The sequence below is a fragment of the Enoplosus armatus genome, chromosome 15 (assembly GCF_043641665.1).
Source record: "Enoplosus armatus isolate fEnoArm2 chromosome 15, fEnoArm2.hap1, whole genome shotgun sequence".
NCBI classification, from domain to species: Eukaryota; Metazoa; Chordata; class Actinopteri; order Centrarchiformes; family Enoplosidae; genus Enoplosus; species Enoplosus armatus.
Genome location: NC_092194.1, coordinates 23,118,029 through 23,143,589, shown reverse-complemented (window position 1 = coordinate 23,143,589; position 25,561 = coordinate 23,118,029). Strand labels below are relative to the sequence as shown.

Genomic DNA, 25,561 nt, shown 5'->3' with positions numbered 1-25,561 from the left:
AAAACTTCTGAAGATGGCAGGTCTCTGTGCAGTAGCTGAAGTCTGTGGTGTAGACGGTGAAGAGGAAGGGAGAGAGGACAGTTCCCTGCGGGGCCCCCGTGTTGCTGACCACTCTGTCTGACACACAGTGTTGTAAGCGCACATACTGTGGTCTGCCAGTCAGGTAGTTGACAATCCAGGACACGAGGGGGGCATCCACCTGCATCTCCGTCAGCTTCTCACCCAGTAGAGCCGGACGGATGGTGTTGAACATACTGGAGAAGTCAAAAAACATGACTCTCACAGTGCTCGCCAGCTTATCCAGGTGGGCGTAGACGTGGTTGAGCAGATAGATGATGGCATCCTCAACTCCAAGTCGGAGCTGATAGGCGCACTGAAGGGGGTCCAAGTGTGGCTTGACCATGGGCCGGAGGGTTAGGGTTAGCACATTGTAGAGGTGACCGGCGGGCAGCTTGGACAGCATCCTCCTCTCTGACACCACCATCAGAGAGTCCAGCTTCACCCCCACAACGTCACTGGCCTTGCGGATCAGTTTGTTGAGTCTGTTGGAGTCTGCCACCCTCAGCCTGCTGCCCCAGCATGCAACAGCATAGAGGATAGGTGGTGTCCAGCAAACGATGTGGGCTTCGTAGATAATTGGCGGACTTTCTGGAGGAGACCTGGTCTGATGAGGAGAGACGGCATTCATCCCACTTTGGATGGAGCGGCTCTCATATCTAGAAATCTGACCGACTTTATTAGTGAACCAAAACTGGGACAACCCAGAGTCCAGACCAGGAGGCAGAGTCGCAGTCCTACACGCTTCTCTGTGCTTCCATTAGAGCAGTTACCCACCCAAAACCCCATTATGACTGTGTCTGCCCCCCAACCACTTCAATTAATTCAATCAAAAGTTAACAAGAGAGGAGTCATAAATAAAAACTTAATAAAAATTAAGACCACTACTGCTATAGGCCAAAACAATAGGAAAATTAATGTGGACTGTTAAACATCAGATCTCATCTAAAGCTGTATTAGTAAACAGGCTAATATCAGATAATCATATTGATCTACTGTGTCTGACAGAAACCTGGCTGTGTCGTGAAGAGTATGTCAGCCTGAATGAATCCACTCCGCCCAGTCATACTAATACTCACATCCCCCGAGGCACCGGCCGAGGAGGTGGAGTTGCAGCCATTTTTGACTCAAGCCTGTTGATGAACTCTAGACCTAAACTGGATTGTAACTCATTTGAAAGCCTCATTCTGAGTCTCTCACTTCCAACCTGGAAAATACTGAAGCCAGTCTTATTCGTTATAGTCTATCGTGCTCCAGGTCCATAATTTTTATCTGAATTCTCAGAGTTTTTATCAGGTTTAGTCCTTAAAACAGACAAAGTCATTATCGTAGGTGATTTTAATATTCATGTGGACGTTGATAAGGATAGCCTTGGTACTGCATTTATCTCTTTATTGGATTCGATCGGCTTCTGTCAGAGGGTACAGAAACCCACTCACTGTTTTAATCACACCCTCGACCTGGTTCTGACATATGGACTTGAAATTGAACATCTAATTGTCTTTCCACAGAATCCTTTGTTATCGGACCATTATTTAATAACTTTTGAATTCCTATTACTGGACTACACGCCATTAGGCAAAAAAGCCTACACCAGATATCTATCTGATAGTGCTGTAGCTAAATTTAAGGAAGTGATTCCATCGGCATTAAATTCAATGCCATGTCTCAATACAACTGAGGACTCCTATGCTAACCTTCGTCCCTCTCAAATGGACAATCTTGTTGACAGTGCTGCAGGCTCAATGCAATTGACACTTGACTCTATTGCCCCTCTTATAAAGAAGATAATAAAACAAAGAAAGTCAGCTCCATGGTATAACACCCAAACCCGCAAATTAAAGCAATCAGTGCAGAAACTTGAAAGGAAATGGCGCTCCACCAAACTGGAGGAATCACGTTTAATTTGGCAAGATAGTCTTAGAACTTATAGGAAGGCCCTCTGTAAAGCCAGAGCAGCCTATTACTCATCATTAATAGAAGAGAACAAGAACAACCCCAGGTTTCTCTTCAGTACTGTAGCCAGGCTGACAGAGAGTCACAGCTCTATTGAGCCATGTATTCCTATAACCCTCAGCAGTAATGATTTCATGAGCTTCTTTAATGATAAAATTCTAACTATTAGAGACAGAATTGATCACCTCCTGTCTTCAGGTGGTACCTTACCTTCAAACACAGGAATCTCAGAAATAGCTGTAAAACCTGATGTATATTTAGATTGCTTTTCTCCCGTTGACCTTCACCAAATTACTAAAACCATCTCTTCATCTAAGCCATCAACTTGTCTCTTAGACCCCATCCCAACCTGGCTACTTAAAGAGGTTTAACCTTTAGTCAGCACTTCTTTACTAGACATGATCAATCTGTCTTTATTAACAGGCTACGTACCACAGTCCTTTAAAGTAGCTGTAATTAAACCTCTTCTTAAAAAGCCCACTCTTGATCCAGAGGTTTTAGCCAACTATAGACATATATCTAACCTTCCCTTTCTCTCCAAGATTCTTGAGAAAGCAGTCGCAGTGCTGCATTCGACACCATTGACCATCATATCCTATTACAGAGACTGGAACATTTAATTGGCATCAAAGGAACCGCACTAAGCTGGTTTAAGTCGTATTTATCAGATCGATCTCAGTTTGTACATGTTAACGATGAATCCTCCATGTACGCCAAAGTCAGTCATGGAGTTCCACAAGGTTCTGTGCTTGGACCTATACTATTCACCTTATGTATGCTTCCTTTAGGAGATATCATTAGAAAACACTCCATACATTTTCATTGCTATGCGGATGATACCCAGCTATATTTATCGATCAAGCCAGAAGAACCTCATCAGTTAGCCAAGCTCCAAGCATGCCTTAAGGACATAAAGACCTGGATGACCTGTAATTATCTGATGTTGAACTCGGACAAGACAGGAGTTATTGTTCTTGGCCCTGAACACCTCAGAAACACAGTATCTAAGGATATTGTTACCCTAGATGGCATTGCCCTGGCCTCCAGTGCCACCATGAGGAATCTCAGAGTTGTCTTTGATCAGGACATGTCCTTTAACTCCCACGTAAAACAAACTTCAAGGACTACCTTCTTTCACCTCCGTAACATTGTAAAAATCAGGAAGATCCTGTCTCAAACAGATGCAGAAAAATTAGTCCATGCATTTGTCACGACTAGGCTGGATTATTGCAATTCCTTATTATCGGGCTGTCCCAATAAGTCCCTGAGGACACTCCAACTGATCCAGAATGCTGCGGCACGTGTACTGACAGGAACCAGGAAAAGAGATCATATTTCTCCTGTTAGCTTTGCTGCACTGGCTCCCTGTAAAATCTAGAATAGAGTTTAAAATCCTTCTCCTGACTTACAAAGCTCTTACTGGTCAGGCACCATCATATCTTAAAGAGCTCATAGTACCCTATTACCCCACTAGAGCACTGCGCTCCCAGAATGCAGGGTGGCTTGTGGTTCCTAGAGTCTCCAAAAGCAGAACAAGAGCCAGAGCCTTCAGCTATCAAGCTCCTCTCCTGTGGAATCGGCTCCCAGTTTGGGTCCGGGAGGCAGACACACTCTCTACTTTTAAGAGTAGGCTTAAAACTTTGCTTTTTGATAACGCTTATAGTCAGGGCTGGCTCAGGCCTGCCTGGACCAGCCCCTAGTTATGCTGCTATAGGCCTAGACTGCTGGGGGACTTAGTGTTCTTTGCCCAGTCCAGTTTATTGTAATTGTGAACTCCCAGGTACTTGTAATCCTCTACAATGTACAGTGTTTCGGTTGAGAGAAGGTGTTTCGGATCGTTTTTGTGGATGTCGGCAAGAGTTGAGAAGAATTGTTTCCTGGCCTGTTTCAAGCTTTTGGTGTAAGAGGGTGTTTTTCAGTCAACGTGCAGTTTTGTTTTTCTCCACCTCCTCTCAGCTTTTCGGCAGTCACTTTTGAGCTGCTTTATGATCTCAGCATCTTTCCATGGGGCTTTACATTTGCTAGAGATTCTTTTAGATCTTAGTGATACTGTCTAACAGAAGACAGTTAAAACGATTGGCCAGGTTATCACAACTGCTGCTCTTTGATAAAGGCAAAAGAAAGTGAGTTTAAAAGGTCTGCATTTATGTCTTGCAGAAGTACCGTTTCTTGACATCTCTTCTAGTGATAGCTCACTGTTCTCAAGAGAACACTGAAGAAATGGTCTGACAGTGCTACATCATTCACAGCACTTATTCTGACATGAGTACCCATGGAAATGACAAGTATGTGTCCGTGACCAGGTAATGTAAAGGGAGCCAATCTGTCTGTGGTAGAACTGGTCAGCTGCCCCATTGAAATGGAGTCAGAGGAGGATTCGGCATTAGAACCACTGGAACCGCAATTGGAGGACCCAGCCCTGCCCGAAAGTGGGCACTGATGGCCAAGATCAGGAGAGCACGGCTGAGTGGATAACACCACAGGCACAGTGGCAGCAGAGGGGATATGCAGCACAGCTTTGGCCGAGGACCTCACCCTACCACAGCTGAATCTATGAGCAGGCACCGCTGGACAGTGAGCAGGATCAGGAGCTGCTCCAGAAGGGACACAGTCTGCATCCGGGCAGGTTTTGGCAGCATCATCTAGGTGGTCCAGGGCTTCATCTGGCAGCGCTGTGAATCTACACTGCGCGCACAATTATTAGGCAAGTTGTATTCCTGAGGATTAATTTTTTGAACAAATACAGTGCTCTCAGTCAATCCAAAATGTTAATAAACCTCAAACCTGAGTATTTAACAAAGGAAAAGTGAGTTTTGGCTTTCTCAGGAGAATATCTATGTGTGCACAATTATTAGGCAACTATTAGTGTGCAGAATTATTATGCAACTAAATGAAAAACTAAACATTTCCCATCTCACTTGTTTATTTTCATTTATTAGAGTAAGAATAACAAATAAACAACTCGAAATTTACAAATAAACACTTGACATTTCAACAAGTATTCAGTGATCAATATAGCCACCCTTCTTTTCAATAACTGTCATGAGCCTTCCACCCATGAAATCTGTTAGTTTCTTGATCTGTTGATGATCAACTTTTTGTGCAGCAGCAACCACAGCCTCCCAAATGCTGTTCAAAGAGGTGTATTGTCTTCCCTCACTGTAAATCTCACGTTTAAGAAGGGCCCACAAGTTCTCAATAGGGTTTAGGTCAGGTGAGGAAGGGGGCCATGTCATTATTCTGTCATCTTTAAGGCCTTTGCTGGCTAGCCACGCAGTGGAGTACTTGTGATGGAGCATTGTCCTGCATAAAGATCATGGCCTTCTTGAATGATGTAGACTTTTTCCTGCACCACTGCTTGAAGAAAGTACCTTCTAAAAACTGGCAGTAGGTTTGGGAGTTTATTTTAAGTCCATCTTCAACCCGAAAAGGTCCAACTAGCTCATCCTTAATAATAGCAGCCCATACCAGTACCCCACCTCCACCTTGCTGGCGTCTGACTCGAAGTGGAGCTCTGTGCCCAGTAGTGATCCGGCCCATCCATCTGGTCCGTCAAGAGTCATTCTCATTTCATCCGTCCATAAAACCTTTGAAAAATCTGTCTTCAGATATCTCTTGGCCCAGTCTTGACGTTTCAACTTATGAGTCTTGTTCAGTGGTGGTCGTGTTTCAGCCTTCCTTACCTGGGCCATGTCTCTGAGCACCGAACACCTTGTACTTCTGGACACTCCAGGTAGGTTGCATTTCTGGAATATGGCAGCACTGGAGGTTAATGGGTTCCTGGTAGCTTCACATTTAATTCTTGTTTAATTCTAGCAGTTAATTTGCGTATTTTTTAACCCTACACACGTTTCTTGTGACCCTGTTGACTGTTTTCAACAAAACGTTTGATTGTTCGGTGATCCCGCCTCAATAGCTTAGCTACTTCAAGAGTGCTGCATCCCTCTGAAAGGCATTTTACAATTTTTGACTTTTCAGAGTCTGTTAAATCTCTTTTTTGGCCCATTTTGTCTGAGGTAAAGAAGCTGCCTAATAATTATGCACACCTTGATATAGGGTGTTGATCACTTTAGGCCACACCCTCCCTCATTACACAAATACACATCACCTGATAATGCTTAAATCCATTTAGCATTCAAGTTTATATAGCTTGGAGTTGGAAAATATGCATGAAAATGACGATAAGGTCAAGATACTCACTTGCCTAATAATTGTGCGTGCAGTGTATTTGTCAGGTGGAGGAGAATCAGCCGGTCCCCCCCTCCTTCCTCCACCCCTGACAACCACCTCCAACCAGGTTTCATAAGGGTTAGGGGTTGGTAAGAGGATGGTTGAGGACGTGCTGAATCCCACAGCACAGTATCTGTTGGGGTGGCACATTTTGTCAATTTTAATTTTTTTTAACATTTGTTCAGTGTTAATTCATTCAAAATGTTAAAGTCTCTAGTTATTGCCTCTGAACGCTCATCACTACAACCCCTTCCAGCTAACACGATGGGATTGTTTGTAGGGAGGACACAGTGTTCCACTTTCACTTGCACTGCAACTGTTGGGCACCAACTCTTCAGATGGTACAACAGCAATGTTGAACTGAAGCTGTATTTTATGACGTGTCACAGTATTTATAATAATACTTCCACGCTGGACTACATTTTTTTTCTTCATCTTGTCTCACCATGTCCCCCTGACCGCTTCTTCCTTTGTTGAGCCAGTAGTTTTTTCTGAGATGGTACACAAAACATACATTGTCGGTTACCACATTTTTAATTGGTTAAATTCTTAACAGCAATTACTCGATTAATTATTAATCATTAACATTCCTAGTATCCGTGATGGCAGAGTTCATAGCTTAGATCTTCCTGGCTTGTGCTGCTGCCGTGTCAATATCACTTGACAGCAAGGAGTCCTTCTTTCACGGCTTCACAGAGAGCCTACAGATATCTTCCTTGAGGTTAGTAATATCTCTGTTAGAGACATGTTGGTAGTGTAAAATCAGCAGTGATGTTTTCTACAGTCCCTCTTACCTAGCTAGCTTCAATGCTAAAAACAAGCCGGTGGCCATGATGATGGTGATGATGATGATGATGATGATGTTATGATGATGATGTTATGATGGTGATGATGATGATGGTGGTGGTGATGATGATGATGGTGATAATGATGATGGTGAGCAGAATCAGAATCAGAATCAGAAACTGTTTATTGCCAAGTAACATACATTACAAGGAATTTGCCGTGGTCTGAAGGTGCTATTGTTTTGATAACAAATAAGTAGAGTATAAAAGATAAAATAAGAATAAAAATAAAAATAAGATAAATATCAAACAGTGCAGTGACCAGAATAAAGTAAAGTGTCCAGATAAAGTAATGTAGTGATGATGATTATGATGGTGGTGATGATGATGAGCTGATGTCAGCTCATCTGCTCCAGGCACAGCACAACAGCTTTTCAGTTTTCTGTTCAGAGTTTATACCAGGCCAAAATACAAATAACGGATGGTGCAGAGAGATACTTTACAGTCGGTTTGTGGCAGCAGCATAACTTTATTAGCTTCGTTATTTCCTGCATTAACAGGGCCTATACAGAAACATGTTTATATACGGCTGTGACTGAAAGACTGAATCCACATTATGTCACATAATTGGCAGGTGATATATTTACCAGAGAAGTCGTGCTGTGATCTTTGTTCCTGTCCACTCTCAGCGAAGTTGCCAAAATATTATTAGTTACTTAATATGTTTACAATTTGCTTTCTGAACCTCCAGAAGGGCATGAGGATGAGGCAGGGCTCAGATGATGATGCCCTCTGCAGGCTGCAGGCCAACCAGAAGAAAGTGGGCTTTTAGGGAGGGGGGCCTTAAAGAGACAGGATCTCAAACAACTTGTGTCAGACAGAGGGTGAACTGAGGGGCTGCATGAAGGGCCAAAATAAGATGAAGAAGGACTTATTTCTTTTTTTTAACTGTGAATCATGCAGAGCTGCTCTAGTGGAGTCCAGAATAAAGATATAGAGCTGATATGAGCATAATAGGTCCTCTTTAATATTATTATTCTTATTTACCTTTTTATCCATTTGAACACTATATTGTTTTTTATGAAAACACACTCCTTGTATGACAGTAAATGAACAACAAACTCATTGATCTTTTAACAGAATCAGAGTCATGTGACTGTTGTCAGCTGAAAACCACGCATCTCCACAATCACCATCAAAAAGAAACAAAAGCTTTAATCTTCAAAAAGGTTTTAAACTTAAAAAAAAGATTGAATCAGCTGATCAGTGTGTGTGTGTGTGTTTAGCTGCTGACTGTAAACAAATGTATCCTATTTACAAACACATCAATCATGAATAATAATCAATAATGTGGTGGACTGAACTGGTTCTCCTGACTGTGTCTCTGCTGTTGTTTACTGTCTTCATTATAACCTGCAGCAGTTTCAAGGCCGCTATGTTCGCTATGTGAGACACTCGATCCGTCCTGGCCCGCCCCGCCCCGGCCCCAAAACAAACATCCACACATGGAGCTGAACTGGCCGCAGAAGATGTGGAACGGAGCGGCGGAGAGAGCGGCAAGAAGAGCGGGTCATCACGGCAAAGGCGGGCGGAGAGAGGGGCGGCGCGGCAGAGCGGTGAGGCGGCGGGGGAGGAGAGCTGGGGGGTGAGGGATGTGGGTGGGTGTACAAGCTATAAAAGTCTGAAGGAGCTGTGGACGGAGGTTTGACTGAGAGACAGTCAATCAGTTTGTGACTCTGCAGTCTGAACCAGGATCATTAAGTTCAAACAGTTTAAAGTGTCTCAGGTGGATTTCAGAGGCTCATAGTGTCATCTCATAGAGAAGGTGTTTGTTTCCTACAGACCAGGTGTGTCGCTGAGTGTCGTCATGCCGTGGCTGCTGTCCTCTCAGCTGGAGCATCTGTCCTCCTCTCCCTCGCAGCGTCAGTGTGAGCGGACTTCCTTCTCCTTCTACTGCGCTGTGCGCGAGCAGCTGCCGGTCTGGATGCTGGAGGACATGCGCAGTATGGAGGTCTTCTGCTGGGAAGACGGACGCCCGCGAGCCTTCCTGCCGTCTGAGGCGCTGCTTTACGCTCTTGTACACGACCACCAGGACTATGCACGCTACCTGCTCAACAGGTACTCAGTGAGCGCCCTTAGAGCACCACGCTGCAGCTTCTGCTGCTGCCACAGCAGTGGCTCGCCGCACCTGAACGTGGCGGTGCGCTACGACCGCGTATCGATTCTCAGCATGATAGCGGAGGCTCTGAAGAACTGCGACACACAGAGCGAGCGGCGGGACTACCTCGACGGCAGAGGCGGCTGCTTGCACGTGGCAGACGCAGAGAAGACAGCGGTGCAGTTAGCGGTGGAGCTGTCGCGGCCCAACTGTCTGCTGCTGCTGCTGGTTCATGGTGCCCAGCCCGACGGCCTCGACGCAGCGCTGCAGCGACTAGTCTCCTCCGACACGACGGAGCGACGTCACGCGCAACGCTGCTTTGACTTCCTGCTGCTCTTCCTACCCAAACCACCGGCGCTGCGCCGCCTGCAGGAGGAGCCGCAGCGCTGGCAAAGTCTGCTGGGAAATGACGTGTTCAGCTGGCTGGGCGGTCTGGCCCCGCCCTCCCTCCTGCTGCAGGCGCTCAGGTGTTTGGCGCGGTCTGGCCCGGATCAGATCACTGCACTGCCCGAATTCCTGCAGCCGCACCGCTGGCAGTGACGTCACCCGTCACCCTGGCAACACACCTCAGGGCTACTCTGATTGGATGGTGTGTTGATGATGTAAAAAATGTAAATAAAGACTAAAAACAGACCTCACTGATCAGCGATGATCACCTGAACAGTCTGTCAGATAAAAACCTTGTATCTCCAGAAGGTCAACAGATTAAAGTTAATTTGACCCTACAGGCTTTAGGACCTTGAGGAGACGTGTTAGAAAACATGTAAGTCACCAAACCTGGAGATACGAGGTTTTAACATGAAGTCAGTGTGGATGAAACTGAATCAAGTTGTGACTTATGACGAATTTGTGTGCAGCTTTAATTTGATCACAAACTCAAATAAGTTCTTTTGATGAGTGACGTTTCTGAGACCTGAAGTGGTGAAATAATCTGAAGATTATTTAGGGAGTCAGTGTTCCTGTTACCATCAAGTAAAACACAACATTTGACCTTTGAAAGGTGAAAATATTGAAACAGTTCATGTTGAAGTCATTCTGTAAATGTGATGTATCAACATGTTTCTACCTCAGTGTCCTGTGACAGCAGCAGAGTCACAATGCAGAAAGCAAATACAGATTTCTTCACCGTAAATCATCCAGGAGGTTTCTGTGGTTCAGTTGTGAAACACAACATCTCTGGACACCTTCCTCATTTCCTGTCATTTCTCCCATGTCTCATTAAGTCAGAAAATACTTTTAATAACTAAAATAACCAACATCTATGTGGCTAAAGAAATACGTCATGCAGACTTGAGACTCTGGGGAGGAATCTGTTCCAGCAGAGATTCTTCTGGTATGTTTGCTGTCTGACACATTTTCTGTGTGAATCCTGGTTTAATTATTAAAACTGAATCTCATGTGGACACTGAACCATTACAGACATGAACAGCAGCTGTTTCCTGTTGTTTTAGCAGCCGAGCTATTGCAGGTTTAAATATCCTCCATCGATCATATTGATCATCCTCAACTCATATTACAGTTTAGATGCTGACAGAAACTGAACACCTCATGTTGTGAACAAAACTGATCCCAGTAGATCTCATCTGTGGAATGAGTGCTGGGACTTACATGCTTTTCTTAGGGAGTGTGTTTTTCTTCTTGTTCCTTCACTGTGAAGTTTGACGTCTGTACAGAGTTTGTTTTTAACTCTGCTGCCCTGACATCAGTGTGGAGTTCAGTTTATCACTGTGGAGTCAGAACAGAACTGACCTACTAACAGTTTTGTGTGTTACTGTCTAATGTGTGACTGATGTTTAATTCCAGCGCCTTTGTAGGAGAATATTAACTGTAAATAAAAATATTGGCTGAAAAACAAAGTTGGAAGGACCTTTTTTCAGCCCTGAGCAGTGTCTGAAAGTATTCCTCTCAGGCTGCTATAACCTGACGCCACTTCAGTGTTTAAACATCTTTATTAATTAATGAAATCACACAACAGGTGAGTTTACTCTGAATTCTTATTGGTGAGCAGCAGAACATCTAACCAATCAGCTGACAGCAGGATGACATCACAATGCAAGCAAACCTGCTCAGGTTTCCATGGCAACGCTGTCAGAGTTCAGACCTCAGACTTGAACCTCACTACATGTTCAGAGTCCACCACAATCCATTAGGGTCCACCACAGTCATTCAGGGTCCACTATTGTCCACCAGACTCCAGGTTTTAATCTTTATGTTTTTCTGAGTTAAACTTGTTTCAACAACAAACACAAACAGATGTTTATTAAATTTACATTTTTTTCATGAATCAGTTCCACGGGGCAGGCTCCTGCCTGTAGCCAGTTTGACCCAGTTTAACCCAATTTAACCAGTTTAACTCAGTCTGATCTCTTCTGAGTGGAGAAGAGATCAGACTGGGTTAACTTCTGCAGAAGAAGAAAAACTGAAGAAGAAGCTAAACTGAAGCTACAGTTGATTAAAAACATAAAACCAAATTAAAACTGGCAGCTTGTGAACTAAAACCCATCAGACAGATCAGCAGGTTGGGTCCCTAATCACCCCTGCCCTTTGTTTAAATCCAGATCACTAATAAATATAAATGATTAAATCGTCTACATTCATCACATCTGGACTCAGTTTCTGATTCAATCCCAACACTTCCAACTTCCAACTGGGAACATATGTAATAAAGGCTTAAAATACTTTAAAAAAGAACTAAACTGTGAGACGTCCTTTTAATATCCTCATTAAAGAACCAGACTGAACTAAACTGGGAGAAAATGAGCCATTTAGAACCAGTTACAAGTACCTGGGACCAGTGTTAGCCACTCTAATGAAAAACAAGCTGATTTAGAACCAGCTAAAACTAGTTGGAACCAGTTTGGTCCTCTGCAGTGAGATATCCCTTTAATATCCTCATATACAGTACAACCAAACTGAACTCAACTGGAATGAAAAATGGCCCATTTAGAACCAGTTTGAAACTAGTTAGAACCAGACTGAACAGAATTGAGTAATAATGTATTATTTATATATTTAGAACCATTTAGAACCAGTTTAAGCCACTCTATACCAGACTGAACCAGTCTGAGCCAGACTCAACTAGAGCCTGGAGGAGAGTGAGCTGTTTGAGGACCAGTCAGAACTTGTTAGAACCAGACTGAACTGGAGCAAATATTAGCAGATTAAGAGCTTGTCTGAACCAGTTAAAACCAGTTAGAAGATGAGAAGCAGTCTGATCCAGCCTGAACTAAACCAAATTTGCAGATTTAGAACCAGTTTGAACCGGTTTGGTCCAATCAGTACCAGTCAGAACCAGTCCATCTGTAGCCCACCATCCCTTCAGAGATTAAAGTGCTTCCTATTAAAACAAAAGTTAAACAAAATCTCAGTTCACTTAAATTCCCAGTAGCCACCTGGGCTTCCTGTGTAGCAGCCATCTTCTTTCAGAACCGTCCACTAAACATTAATGTCACAGGAAGTGATGTCACCTGCCTGCTCAGTGTCGGTCCGGCAATGACATCATACAGCCCACTTCCTGTCAGTTCCTCGCTTCACAAGGAAGTTTGTTAATAGGAAGTGGCGTCACTGTGACATCACGACGTCCCATCAGGTGAATCCAGATCAGACAGACCAACACAAAATAGTAGTGACATCACAGTGATGTCACAGGTCAGATGAGCTCCCATTCGTCATCGCCGTCTTCCCCGCTGAGGGAGGGGCCTGCGGGGGCGGGCCTACAGGGAGTATGTGGAAGGAGCTTCGTCAGGCGACGGGACAATCCACCAATCAGAGTGACCACCCACAACTCGTCATCTGGAGTCACTGAAGAGAGAGGGACACACATGAAACACCTGAGACAACCAAACACCTTATGTTATTTTAGTAACCTTCAGTTACTGAGAATGAATGTCCATATTGATATATACATAGGTATACAGCACATCATGTGACTGAAGAGAGACACACCTGAGAAATACCTGAGACAACAACTATATTATTTTAATAACCTTCAGTTACTGAGAATAGAATGTTTATATTCATACATACTAAAACTGACATCATGTGGAAAGATAGAGGGTGGGGGGTCTGAAATGGTTAAGGTCAACTGAAGTCAAACTGAAGTAACTGATCTGAGAACAGAGGATAGTACAGGTTCAGGATTTTAGCTCCGCCTTTAACACCATTATCCCAGCTCTGCTGCAGGACAAGCTCAGATGAGTGGATTACAGACATCCTGTCTGAAAGGAGACAGCACGTGAAGCTGGGAAAACACATCTCTGACTCCCGGACCATCAGCACCGGTTCCTTTCAAGGCTGCATGTTCTACCCTCTGCACACCAACAGCTGCACCTCCAGTCATCAGTCCGTCAAGCTCGTGAAGTTTGAGGATGACACCACCCTCATTGGGCTCACTCTGGTGGGGATGAGTCCGCCTACAGGTGGGAGGATTGACCATCTGGTGACCTGGTGTGGACTGAACAACTTGGAGCTCAACCCAGTCGACACTGTGGAGTCCTTCCACTTCCTGGGCACAATCATCACCAGGAGCTCGAGTTGAATGTTCAGCTCATACCAGAAAGCACAGCAGAGGATGTGCTTACTTCGGCAGCTGAAGAAATTCAACCTGCCAAATGTGGTGTACTTCTACACTATCATTCAGAGACCCCCCCCCCATTCTCACCAGTATGAATCCAGTCTTACCAGTTAACCAGTTGGCGTTTCCAGGGATCTTCTTCCAGTAATCTCCTGCAGGGTTTCTGCCAGAGACGCCGTAACGTCGAGCCAGATCTCCGTTTACACACCGAACCCAAACTGTCCGAGAGCTGAGGACCAGCTGACTGACGGCTAAACCTAAAATACACAAATATATACTCAAGTACACAGATTAAAGTACAGTATTCACAGTATTAATGAGACCATGAACACCAGTAAACATGTACTGGTGAATCTCTGTCAGACAGGTGTTCAGATCAGACAGACAGGTGTTCAGATCATACAGACAGGTATTCAGATCAGACAGACAGGTGTTCAGATCAGACAGGCAGGTGTTCAGATCAGACAGGCAGGTGTTCAGATGATATAGACAGGTGTGTAGATCAGACAGACAGGTTTTCAGATCAGACAGACAGGTGGTCAGATCATACAGACAGGGGTGTAGATCAGACAGACACATGTACACATGTACCTGGTACCAGCTCCCAGTCCGTCCCCACAGGCATCTCATCGCTGAGTCCGGTCCTGACGAAGACACTTCCTCTGTTGTCCAACGCCCAGAGGAGACGATCGTTAGGACTCGTCTGAATGCTGACCAGCTGCACTCCTATTTGCTGCAGGGACACAATGTCACAGTTACCAGGACTGGTGACACACACACTGTGCCCAGGTGGTTCTATGTGGATCCAGTGTGTGTGTGTTACCTGTACAGGTGGTTCTATGTGGATCCAGGCCGGCAGCATCATGCTCGGGTTCAGCGGTTGGGTTCCAACTCTGAAGTAAACGACTCCTTGACTGTCCACGGCCCAGACGTTCTGACTGCCGCAGCTCACACTGACTAGACGAACACTTCCTGTAACACACAGGTGACATTTTACCTTAACACACACATTTATATCTGTACATAACCTCATAGACCACTGTAACATACTTTTGGACCTCTAGAACCTCCTCAAGTATCAAAGAAACCTCTCCATGGACTACTAGAACCCCCTCAAGGGCCACTTGAACTGTCTTAGGAAACCTAAAACAATCCTCAGGACCTATAGAAACAACCTCAAGGTCAAATAGAGCATCTTCATGGACTATCTGATGCCCCTCAAGGACCCCTTGAACACCATGGAACTCTAAAACTTCCCCAATGACTCGTAGAAACACTTCAAGATTCAATCAAAACCTCCCCATGGACTACTAGAACGCCTCTAAGTTCAATTCAATTTAATTCAAAATAATTTATTTATCCCTGAGGGGCAATTCCTGAGGCAGGCATAGTAAAAGTAAAATGAACGTACAAACAGGACATATGAAGATAGTACATGACAGACGATTCCTGGGCCCAAGAAAACATGATCAGCCTGCCTAAATGACTCTGTAGTGGTGAAATGCTTTGAGCAGCTGGAATATCACCTGGATAACGGCCTTTTCTCCCAGCTGCAGTCTGAAAGAAGGTACCGGATACACCAAGTCAGTGCTGAGAGGCTCAGGAAGAGCTTCTACCCTCAGGCTACTAGGATTAGACTTAGACTCTGTGTTGATTAAGTAGAGACTTAGACTTGGTGTATATTAAGTACAGACTTGGACTCAGTGTTTATTAAGTAGTGACTTAGACTTGATGCTCATTAAGTAGAGACTTAGACTCTGTGTTTATTAAGTAGACACTTAGACAGAGAGACAGAGAGAGAGACAGTCATGTGGTTTCTGATAGTGAGAAGGGTAGAGGAACTAAAAACAGATCTGACCCACTAGTCAGGTTACAACATGACGGACGCACACACACACACACACACACACACACACACACACACACACACACACACACAGTCTCCATGTTGACCTCTGATTTACAAACCTGTTACACAACCTCCACCTGTCAATGTGACGAAGATACACAGCTGAGTGTGTGTGTGTGTGCGTCAAACTGTAAACTGACCAGAAGTGAATGATGCCCTCCCACACACACACACACACACACACACACACACACACCAAAATCTGACCCCACGACTCCTTTACAAAATAAAAGACATTAAAGGGCAGCTTCATAATTTTGTATATACAACACTACATACTGTAAATTATATACTAATATATATTCATTTGTGCTTGTGCTTCATCTATAGCTATTAATCATTTTCATAAACACTCAACATTATTACTGATGTCTTTTCTTCAATAAACCTAACCTAACAAATATAAGAAATACATTATTCACTAACCTGTATGACTCCACCCAGTCACCACCTGTATGACGCCAATAGAGACCACCTGTATGACTGAGGTACATACCGAGCTGGCTGAGGTCCAGGGGGGTCCAGTGGAGTCCAACAGGACAGGATGGAGACAGTGTACGAATACTGACTCGACCATGAGTGTCCAAACCCCACAGAGCATCACGACAGGTAGACAGGTGAGTCAGCTCCACCTGAGCACAAAGATAGAACATAGTAGAACATCAGCAGAACACAGGGACCATCAGAGTGACTAAAGATCAGTAGAATCAGACTCAGAGACAGGTGACAGATGTTTTTACCTCAGGTGGTAGAGGGACAGAGGAGGGGCGGAGCTCTCCATCCTGGTCCCAAACACAGAACAGATCCTTCCTGCTCTGAGCCAACCACAGGAATGTACCTGAGAAACAGGTAACACACAGGTAGAATGATGATCAGGTGTGTTTACTGTTTAAGTGTGTTTAGTGTTACATATAAAAGACGGACAAGGACACTGCTGTCCAGAGGTCTGAGGACTAGTTGCAGAAGTCGGGGAACTAGTTGCAGAGGTCTGGGGACAAGTTGCAGAAGTGAGGGGACTAGTTGCAGAGGTCGGGAGACTAGTTGCAGAGGTCTGGGGACTAGTTGCAGAGGACGGGACACTAGTTGTAGAGGTCCGGGGACTAGTTGCAGAAGTCCGTGGACTAGTTGCAGAAGTCGGGTACTAGTTGCAGAAGTCGGGGGACTAGTTGCAGAAGTCAGGGGACTAGTTGCAGAGGTCGGTACACTAGTTGCAGAGGTCTGGGGATTAGTATAAGAGGTCTGGGGACTAGTTGCAAAAGTCAGTGGACTAGTTGCAGAGGTCGGGGGACTAGTTTCAGAGGTGTGTGTGTATGTGTAGGGTACAGGTGTGTGACCTTCTCTGTGAGGCACAGCTGAAGACGTGATAAAGGTCCACCTGGTGGCTGAGACAGTTCCTCTTGGAACAACGTTCTGCCAGAAAGTTCCTGGAGGAACCGAATACAAACAGCAGCTGAAAAACTGAAAACTAGTGTACTAGTCTATTCTGCTGTTATACTGGACTCTACTGACCCACAAGACTGCCGCGGGCCAGGTGCAGCTGGTTCCGTCCCGAGGCGACCCAGACTCCGCTGGCATTGGCGCTGACCAGGCTTGGCTGGCACTGTGAGTACTGTGACAGGAAGGCCACCACCCGCTCCACCGGCGCCCTGGTTACAGTGGCAACACTATGGGTGGCTTGCAGCAGCGTCTGGAACAGACTGCCCTGATCGAAGACCACGTAGTCCGAAATACTGATCTGATGGAGACAGACAGGCTGTTGAGCTGCACAACTGAATAGAGATCAAACTAGGACAAACATTAAATACCAAACACAAAGACCTGCCACCAGTGGTCATCGTCGCCCTGCGGTCTGGATGAACAGATGCCGGTTCTAAACCACAGGCTGCCACTGGCATCCAGTGCCCAGGCTGTACCACCATCTCCCAGGGCAACACACATCAACTCCAGACCCTGAGCCTCACTGTGACACAGTAACACACAATAACACACACATTGTAACACAATCAGAAAATGTATTTATCAGTTATCAATAAATCTTCAGCTGTCAGGTGGATCATCTCCCCTCTCAGCTCATTTTAAACTAGCTCAGAGTTAAAAGTCAAACTGATTTTAATGGTGTATGCTAACCAAGCTAATAATACTAACAATGCTAACAAGTGTGAACTAACAATACTATCATGGTCACAAAAGAATTATAATGATATTGTGTTTCATTCAAGATGAGCTAGTATGCTCATTTCCAGCTCTATATTTTTATTCTGGGACTCCACTAAAGTAACTTTGCAGGATTCACAGTTCAAAAAAGTCCTTATTTATCTTATACTGGCCGTGTTACTGGCCTGTCTCTTTAAGGCTCCCCTCCTTAAATGCACACTGTCTTCTGATTGGCCAGGTTCCTGAAGCCTACAGAGGGGCAGGAAGAAGCCTCTGAGCCCAGAGCACAGCCTGCACTGTTTCATCCTGGAGCCTCTGTGCTCGACAGCATATGACAGCTACAGTAACTTAGCTTGGAAAATAGAGATAGGAGGACTGAATGTGATGAATTTTTATCAGAACAGAAATGAGACAAGAAGTAAGTTGAAAAAAACAATAGATGCCGTGGGAGCGGAGTGTTTCTGGGGGCCAGGCCTCACTGATTACTGTACAAAAACAGATAGTGGGGGAGTGTTGGTGTTTACACCCCAAGCACAGGTTTACAGGTTTGCCAGCCCAGGCTCTGAGAGTCAGATGGTTAGAGTCAGCTAGCTAAGAGCATAGATATAGGTATATATACATATATATATGTAGGACTGAGAGGACCGCTAGCTGCACAGCTAACTAGCTAACAGCAGCGACAGTTAGCAGTAGTTAGCAATTACTTAGCAACCAACTTTCCTTCACAACAGAAAAAGCACTTTCTGTGAGACAAACTGAACAACCTGAGTAGTAAAGAGTCGTCTTGAGCAGAGCGGTAGAATAACTCAGACAGACTGAGCGAGTGGACAAGGCGTCCCTCTTCTTCGCAGACCTGCTGTCACTGCTGTGTCTGGAGCAGATGACCATATAAAGAAATCTGTGCCTATCTGACATCAGCTTGACACCAAAGTAAAAAAAACATTGGAAACTCACAGGGCAACGTTTAATATGAATATCAGACATTGTAACATTATATATATATATGAAAAAGCATCATAGGTCCCCTTTAAGGTAAGTGAAATATCAGTGTTGGCTGGTAGTCTATTGCAGTAGTACAGCAGTATTACAGTAGTATTACAGTAGTAGTACCTGACTGTGTCGTATTTCCAGCCCTCTCCCTCGCTGCAGTAGCTGTTCAGTCCTTCTCTGTAGAATAAAGCTTTGTGTTCGCTCAAAGCCCAAACCACACCTCCTCTCACACACACCTGGCTGAACACACAAGGAGAGTCCACCTTCACCGAGCGAGCACAGGGCCGGTCCACACTAAGACCTGACGAACACACAGAGAAAACGGTTACCTTGGCAACAGCACACAAAGTCCTTTATCCTCCGCCTCCGGATCCCAATGTGTCCCCGGGACCTGATGATATATATAATCCAGTATGTTCTGGTTTGCCCCGGGGGTCTCCAGGAGGATCCTGATCAAATGGTGAACCACCTCAGCTACTCCTCTCAACATGAAGGAGCAGCAGTTCTCCTTTGAGCTCCTTGTCCTGTCTCTAGGGTGGAGACAGACTCCCTGGAGAGGAAACTCATTTAATGTGCTTGGATCCACCATCTCAATCTTTCAGTCACTACCAAGAGACCAGGACCACAGCTGAACTGGAACAGAGATCCACTGGGGAATCAGAGATTCACCTTCAGGATCAGCTGTCTCCGAACAACCACAGTCTGGTACAGATTCCACATTATTGCTGATTCTGCATAAATAGGGTTAGGGTTAGGGCAGACAAAATAAACCAAACTGCTCACATATATCAGTAGGTGTGTTTCCATTCACCTATTTTCATTCTCATTTTCAATTTGAACAAAAAAAAGTGTGGAAATGCTAAAAATTTGAAAAAACGGCTCAAAATATTGCAAAAAAGTTTTTACACTTAGCTGAGATGGAAAATGGTTTATCGATAAAATCAAAATGTGACAAAGTGCCAGAGAAACAGACTTGATGAATAAATGCTGCTATACATGAAGAGCTGGAAACATCAGATCTGTGTGGAGCGATGAGGAGGCAGTAACCTTTCTCACCACACCAATATTTCCATCATGATCTCCACATGGTTCTCCATCGTTTGAGCTTTGACTGGCGCTCTTTTAATGATGTCAAATTGTTGTGTCCTCTTCTTCTTCTGCAATGGTTTAATGGCAACAACTGGAGAATTTGCTCCACCAGCTGTTTATCTCCATAAACCAGTGAACTCATATTCACACAGAAACAAGCACCAAGTCGCATTTTCTTTTCCGATGGATCCTTACAAATCTGCACAGCTTTAGACAGTCGGTAACTGGAATCTCTGTTCACCTCCACTTATTAATAAATGTATGTCATGGTATTTTAAGTATCCTGCATGTGTTTGTCCTTTTCCTGTGCAGACAGACACAGAGAGGAGAACTGACTATGCTGACACTAATAACACACTAGTCACACTGATATATTATTAAAACATACATATAACTCATATTTGTACACATTATCCTTCTGTAGTCATGTAGTGTGAATGGAAATGTGTGTTCTGCTGGTGTCATATTATTTATTTATTTTATATATTTATTGTGAAATTTTCCCCTGGGGATCCATAAAATACTTCTGCTTCTGATTAAGTTTTGATTTGACTTTAATAGTTGTAACCCACAGAAGACAATCCACAAATGTGTACAATGATCCACAAATATTTCACTATCCACAAACATGTATTTTTTTATTTGTGTTGTGTGAAGTCATTTCCACAAAAGTAGGGCGCGATTTGCAAGTACGCTTACTCTGAAAACAAGTATTTTAATTTCGCATAAAATATTATAGTTTTTAAAAAAGTAAATAGTTTCAAAAGGGGCCATGCACAACACAACCGTTAGCCAGAATTAGCTATAGAGCTAATTTACATCTGCGGGCCCTGGGCAGGAAGATATTAGAAAACAATACAGTACAATACAAACAATTAAAAGCAATACAATTGGCAACATTTACAAACGATACATCACATTTAAAACAACATCATACACAATATACATTACATATTTTCCACGTTGGAAAACAGTTAGTACCATACAAGTGATCAGTGATCACCTGATTGGTTCGTCTTGATGCTTTCAGATCATGACTTAATTTATACATCAGAATCATATCTGCACAACAAAGAAAACTGTCAAAGGTCAATGAATTATACTTTTGAACGATGGTACAATGATGGTAGCTCCTTGGTTGTTTTATCAAGAATTTTCACAGATTGTAAAGAGTGTATAAAGCTTTTAGAGTAGTCACCCCTGCCTGGGACCAGCTGGTAGCACAGTAAGTGTGAAAAAATCATTGAGTGCATAAAGAGCACAAACAAGAGTCAGTTTTCTGGTTGCTTGGGTATTTCTTTGGTGTATTTATTTGTAATTGCATGATTTGTGCCACAATGTCCAGATGATGCTGTGTATTTTAGGTATTAAAGCCGGCCCATAGGAAAAGGGATTTCACCAGCAGTATAGTCATCCGTTGAGGTCACTAGATGTGAATGTAGCTGTTTCAGTTGATGTTTGACTTTGGTAGTCGGTAAATAAAGATGCTCCACTTTGAGTTTCCCCTCCTGGTTGAAGACAGGCTGCTGTTCTTGTTGTCTCCTGTTGTACGGATGAGGATCCTGGATAGACTGGTAACTACACCTCATATATGTGGATTTTTTCGGATCTGCTGTGGTACGAATTGGCCAAAAATCCGCAAACAAATAGGAGGGAAGTCACAAATGTGCAAAACCTGTTTCTTTACCTATAACGTTTTTATCTGAAATTGAAATACATGTTTACAGAATAAGTTATGCATATTTGCAAATCGCTTCATATTTTTGTGTATATTACTTTGCACAACACAAATAAAAAAATACATGTTTGTGGATAGTGAAATATTTGTGGATCATTGTACACATTTGTGCATAGTCTTCTGTGGGTTACAACTATTAAAGTACAATCAAAACTTCCATATCATATGTGACCAGTAAAATAAAACTGACAAGCTACAGTACAGTGGATGTGGACTGAGCCTCAGCTGTAGGTTCAAACAGCAGCAGGATGCCCCCTGCTGGTCACAGGGAAACATTACAGCTGCAGGAGGCGCAACACGCAATGAAAATTATTGTGTTTTCAATGATCAGTGGAGCAAACAGCAACATCAGACAAACAAAATGAGTCCTGTTCTTACATACAGTATATATACTTATATACAGTAAATAAATATACCACCAACCGTCACTGTCTATAGAAACCTGTAGCTTTGTGTTTTATTTGTGCTTCCTATTGACAGGTTTCTTCACACCAGCAGATTGTTGTTACTGAACATGTGAGACAGATATCCAGACAAGTAGTTAGTTACCTGTCTGCAGGTAGAGGTCTCCATTGGTCCTGATGATCCAGGCGGAGTCATCACTCAGAGCCACGAAGGCTGTTTGCTCCACAGCTTTGTACCAGTGACGTTTACCTTTAACTGATACTTTAGCACAAGCAAACGCTGTCATGCTCTTCTGCTCCACCTTCCACAGCAGATTACCTGATGGAGTTAGCAACAGTTAGGATACAGGTAACGCTACATACACCTGTACACCTGACAGTCTGCGCCACCTTCCACAGCAGATTACCTGGGGGAGTTAGCAACAGTTAGCACACAGCGAATGCTACATACACCTGTACACCTGACAGTCTCCTGCCTGCTTTAACATGAGCTCAACCAAATGTTGTAACTGATGATAGTTTTAAGTTTCTTTTTGAAAAACAAAGTAAAACAAATTAAAATCATGTTTAGAAAACTGAACAACAAATGAACAGAGGATCTGTCAGATGTGATGTCAGCACCTCACCTGAAGGTGATAACGCCACCTGGTGGACGTTGTCTTCAAAGCGCTGCCAGTTAAGTCCAGTTTCAGGCAGAGTGCTGCAGAACAGTCCTCCTTTAAAGTCCAGACACCACACATACCTGAAACACACAAGTCATCTGTCAGATCACACAAAAGATACCTGTCATTCAACTGTCAGACACCTGTCAATCACCTGGCCGCAGTCCTTCTTTAACATACACACACACTCATACCTGAAATACACAGGTCATACTTTAGTCACTTGAGAGTCAGCTGACCACCCACCTGTCAGTCACCTGCAGGCTCAGTATTCCACATCCTGGTCCTGAGTATCCCATCCAGCTTTCTGCCAACTAGACAGAGAAAAGACAAAACAAAATATTTATGCAGTACCTGCTGACAGACTTAACTGGACAGCTTTGAGTATGTCTCACCTGGTCAGGATTGTGTGTGTGTGTGTGTGTGTGTGTGTGTGTGTGTGTGTGTGTGTGTGTGTGTGTGTGTGTGTGTGTGTGTCTCACCTGGTCAGGATTGTGTGTGTGTCTCACCTGGGTAGGTTTTTGTCTGTCTCACCTGGTCAGGTTTGTGTGTGTCTCTGTCCTGAGCGTCTTGTTCCATATGTCTGTCTGTTGTCTTCTTCATCTCATTGGACGGACAGTTGAGGACGTCCCCCCTGCTGCCAGCAGAGAGCAGAGTGTGACAGTAGATGTCTCCCTCTTCATCACTGGACATACTGGGTTTTCTGTCCAGACTGGACACAGTGGAGTAAAACATCTGGTCCACCAGACCAGCAGAGGGTACCAGGTCATCATCCTGTACACAAACACAGAGGAATTAAAGATTTAATTACATTCAGACGCTTTAGTCCAAAACATTACATGTATACCCAGTGCATTCAAACACAATAGGAACAAGAGTTAAAGATCATCAAGCACTGGAAGTGCAAACCAGTTCAGTCCACCACTGAGGAGCCGGAATAGAGAAGGGCCTTGAACAAGATGAACGGAGTTCATCTGTGGACAAGGAGTGCAGGGTTTGACCATGGATTGTAGGTAGGAAGTTCCCTTCACTGCCATATAGACCAGCACTAGAGTCTTGAACTTAATGTAAGTGGCATGTGTGTGAATGAAGAAGAGTTGTGTGGGAAAACTTTACAAAGTTAAACACCAGATGGACAGCAGCATTCTGCGCTAGCTGCAGAGGTCTGAGGACTAGCTGCAGAGGTCTAGGGACTCACTGCTGAGGTCTGGGGATGGGTATTGTAAAGATTTGAATGGTATTACTACTCTTATCGTTATTGCTTATCAATCCGGTACTTTAACAGTACTCTTATCGGTTCTTTTTGTTATGAATGCACATATTTATAGCTAAACAATCAGCTGACTAATGGTTACTTTATATTAATATATTTAAAAGGGTTATTATATATAAATAATTTGATGGGACAGTAGAGAGACAGGAGAGAGAGAGAGAGAGAGAGAGAGAGAGAGAGAGAGAGAGAGAGAGAGACTTGAACCTGATCCGCTGCGGTAAGGGCTCAGCCTTGATATGTGGTACGCGCTCTACTTGGTGAGTGGAATGGTTGCTTTTCATCATTAACTCGTGTTTGTATAATTTTGTTAACTCCTCTGGGCTCTAGACTGCTGGCATACATAACATACTTGAGGTACCTGAGGTGGACGGGGAAACGAGTGAACTACGAGCTTGCTCTAGCAGTGTTGAGCACTCCTGCCACTACAAGGATTGCATTGAATCCAGATTGATGGAGGTCTAAGAGGTTGTTCTGGAGGAGATAAGTGGATTATTGGTTGAAAAGGGATCAAAGTGTCTTGGTAAGAAGGAAGGAAATACAGGTCAAAGAAATACAGGAAACTTTATCAAGGGTAAAGTGACCAGTTTACTTGTTTGAATGGTGTGTCCTCACAAAGAAATCAAATTTGCCGTTAGAAATCCCTTTCAGTGTACCCCTTTAGTACAAGTCTCACATTGCATCTCCACACACAGGTCTGGCTCAACCCATCATCATTCTGGGATAGGGGAAAAAAACGCTCTGGCTGGTTTGTATTTCTAATTTCTATTTCTAAACCAATCACAATCGTCTTGGGCGGCGCTAACATACATAACATACATTACAAGGAATTTGCCATGGTCTGATGGTGCTGACAACAAACATGTAAAAATATAAAGGTAAAAGAATGAGATAAGATAAATAACAAACAGTGACTGCAGAGGGGAAGAAACTGTTTTTGTGGTGGGAGGTTTTGGTCCTGATGGACCGCAGCCTCCTGCCAGAGGGGAGGGGGTGAAACAGATAGTGTCCGGGGTGGGAGGGGTCGGCAGCAATCTTCCCTGCTCTCCTCAGGGTCCTGGAGGAGTACAGGTCCTGAAGAGATGGGAGGTTGCAGCCAATCACCCTCTCTGCCGAGCGGATGATATGCTGCAGTCTGCACCTGTCCTTGGTGGAGGCAGCAGCGTACCAGACAGTGATGGAGGAGGTGAGGATGGACTCAATGATGGCAGTGTAGAAGTGAACCAGCATTGTTTGTGGGAGGTTAAACTTCCTCAGCTGCCTCAGGAAGTACATCCTCTGTTGTGCTTTCTTGATGAGGGAGCTGATGTTCAGCTCCCACCGGAGGTCCTGGCTGATGATAGAGCCCAGGAAACAGAAGGACTCCACAGTGTCCACTGGAGAGTCACACAGGGTGATAGGGGCGGGTGGGGCTGCGCTCTTCCTAAAGTCTACAACCATCTCCACGGTCTTTGAAGCATTAAGCTCCAGGTTGTTGTTGCTGCACCAGGTCACCAGATGGTCAATCTCCCACCTGTAGGCAGACTCATCCTCACCAGAGATGAGTCCGATGAGGGTAGTGTCGTCCGCGAACTTCAGGAGCTTGA

General features: G+C 44.2%; 2 protein-coding genes across 2 annotated transcripts in view; one reads left to right on the top strand and one right to left on the bottom strand.

The window, feature by feature from the left end:
• The first annotated feature begins 8,895 nt into the window (after positions 1-8,895).
• LOC139297955 (ankyrin repeat domain-containing protein 9-like) lies at positions 8,896-9,726 on the top strand. The gene has a single exon (XM_070920767.1). It carries the CDS (start codon positions 8,896-8,898, stop codon positions 9,724-9,726), a length of 831 nt encoding a protein of 276 aa, XP_070776868.1.
• Positions 9,727-12,835: 3,109 nt separating this feature from the next.
• Positions 12,836-25,561, bottom strand: part of tecpr2 (tectonin beta-propeller repeat containing 2) — a 38,183-nt gene continuing 25,457 nt past the window's right edge. The window contains exons 15-28 of the mRNA XM_070920493.1: positions 23,240-23,479; positions 22,952-23,019; positions 22,670-22,785; positions 22,189-22,362; positions 18,933-19,113; positions 17,487-17,628; positions 17,178-17,403; positions 17,003-17,092; positions 16,409-16,506; positions 16,165-16,300; positions 14,583-14,731; positions 14,351-14,492; positions 13,867-14,016; positions 12,836-12,987 (exon numbers count right to left, since the gene is read on the bottom strand). Of these exons, the coding sequence (XP_070776594.1) occupies positions 12,836-12,987; positions 13,867-14,016; positions 14,351-14,492; positions 14,583-14,731; positions 16,165-16,300; positions 16,409-16,506; positions 17,003-17,092; positions 17,178-17,403; positions 17,487-17,628; positions 18,933-19,113; positions 22,189-22,362; positions 22,670-22,785; positions 22,952-23,019; positions 23,240-23,479 (2,064 nt within the window). The remainder of the gene's footprint in view (positions 12,988-13,866; positions 14,017-14,350; positions 14,493-14,582; positions 14,732-16,164; positions 16,301-16,408; positions 16,507-17,002; positions 17,093-17,177; positions 17,404-17,486; positions 17,629-18,932; positions 19,114-22,188; positions 22,363-22,669; positions 22,786-22,951; positions 23,020-23,239; positions 23,480-25,561) is intronic.

What these genes read in the sequence shown, in the direction of transcription:
- LOC139297955 (XM_070920767.1), top strand. Translation starts at nt 8,896, where the DNA reads ATGCCGTGGCTGCTGTCCTCTCAGCTGGAGCATCTGTCCTCCTCTCCC.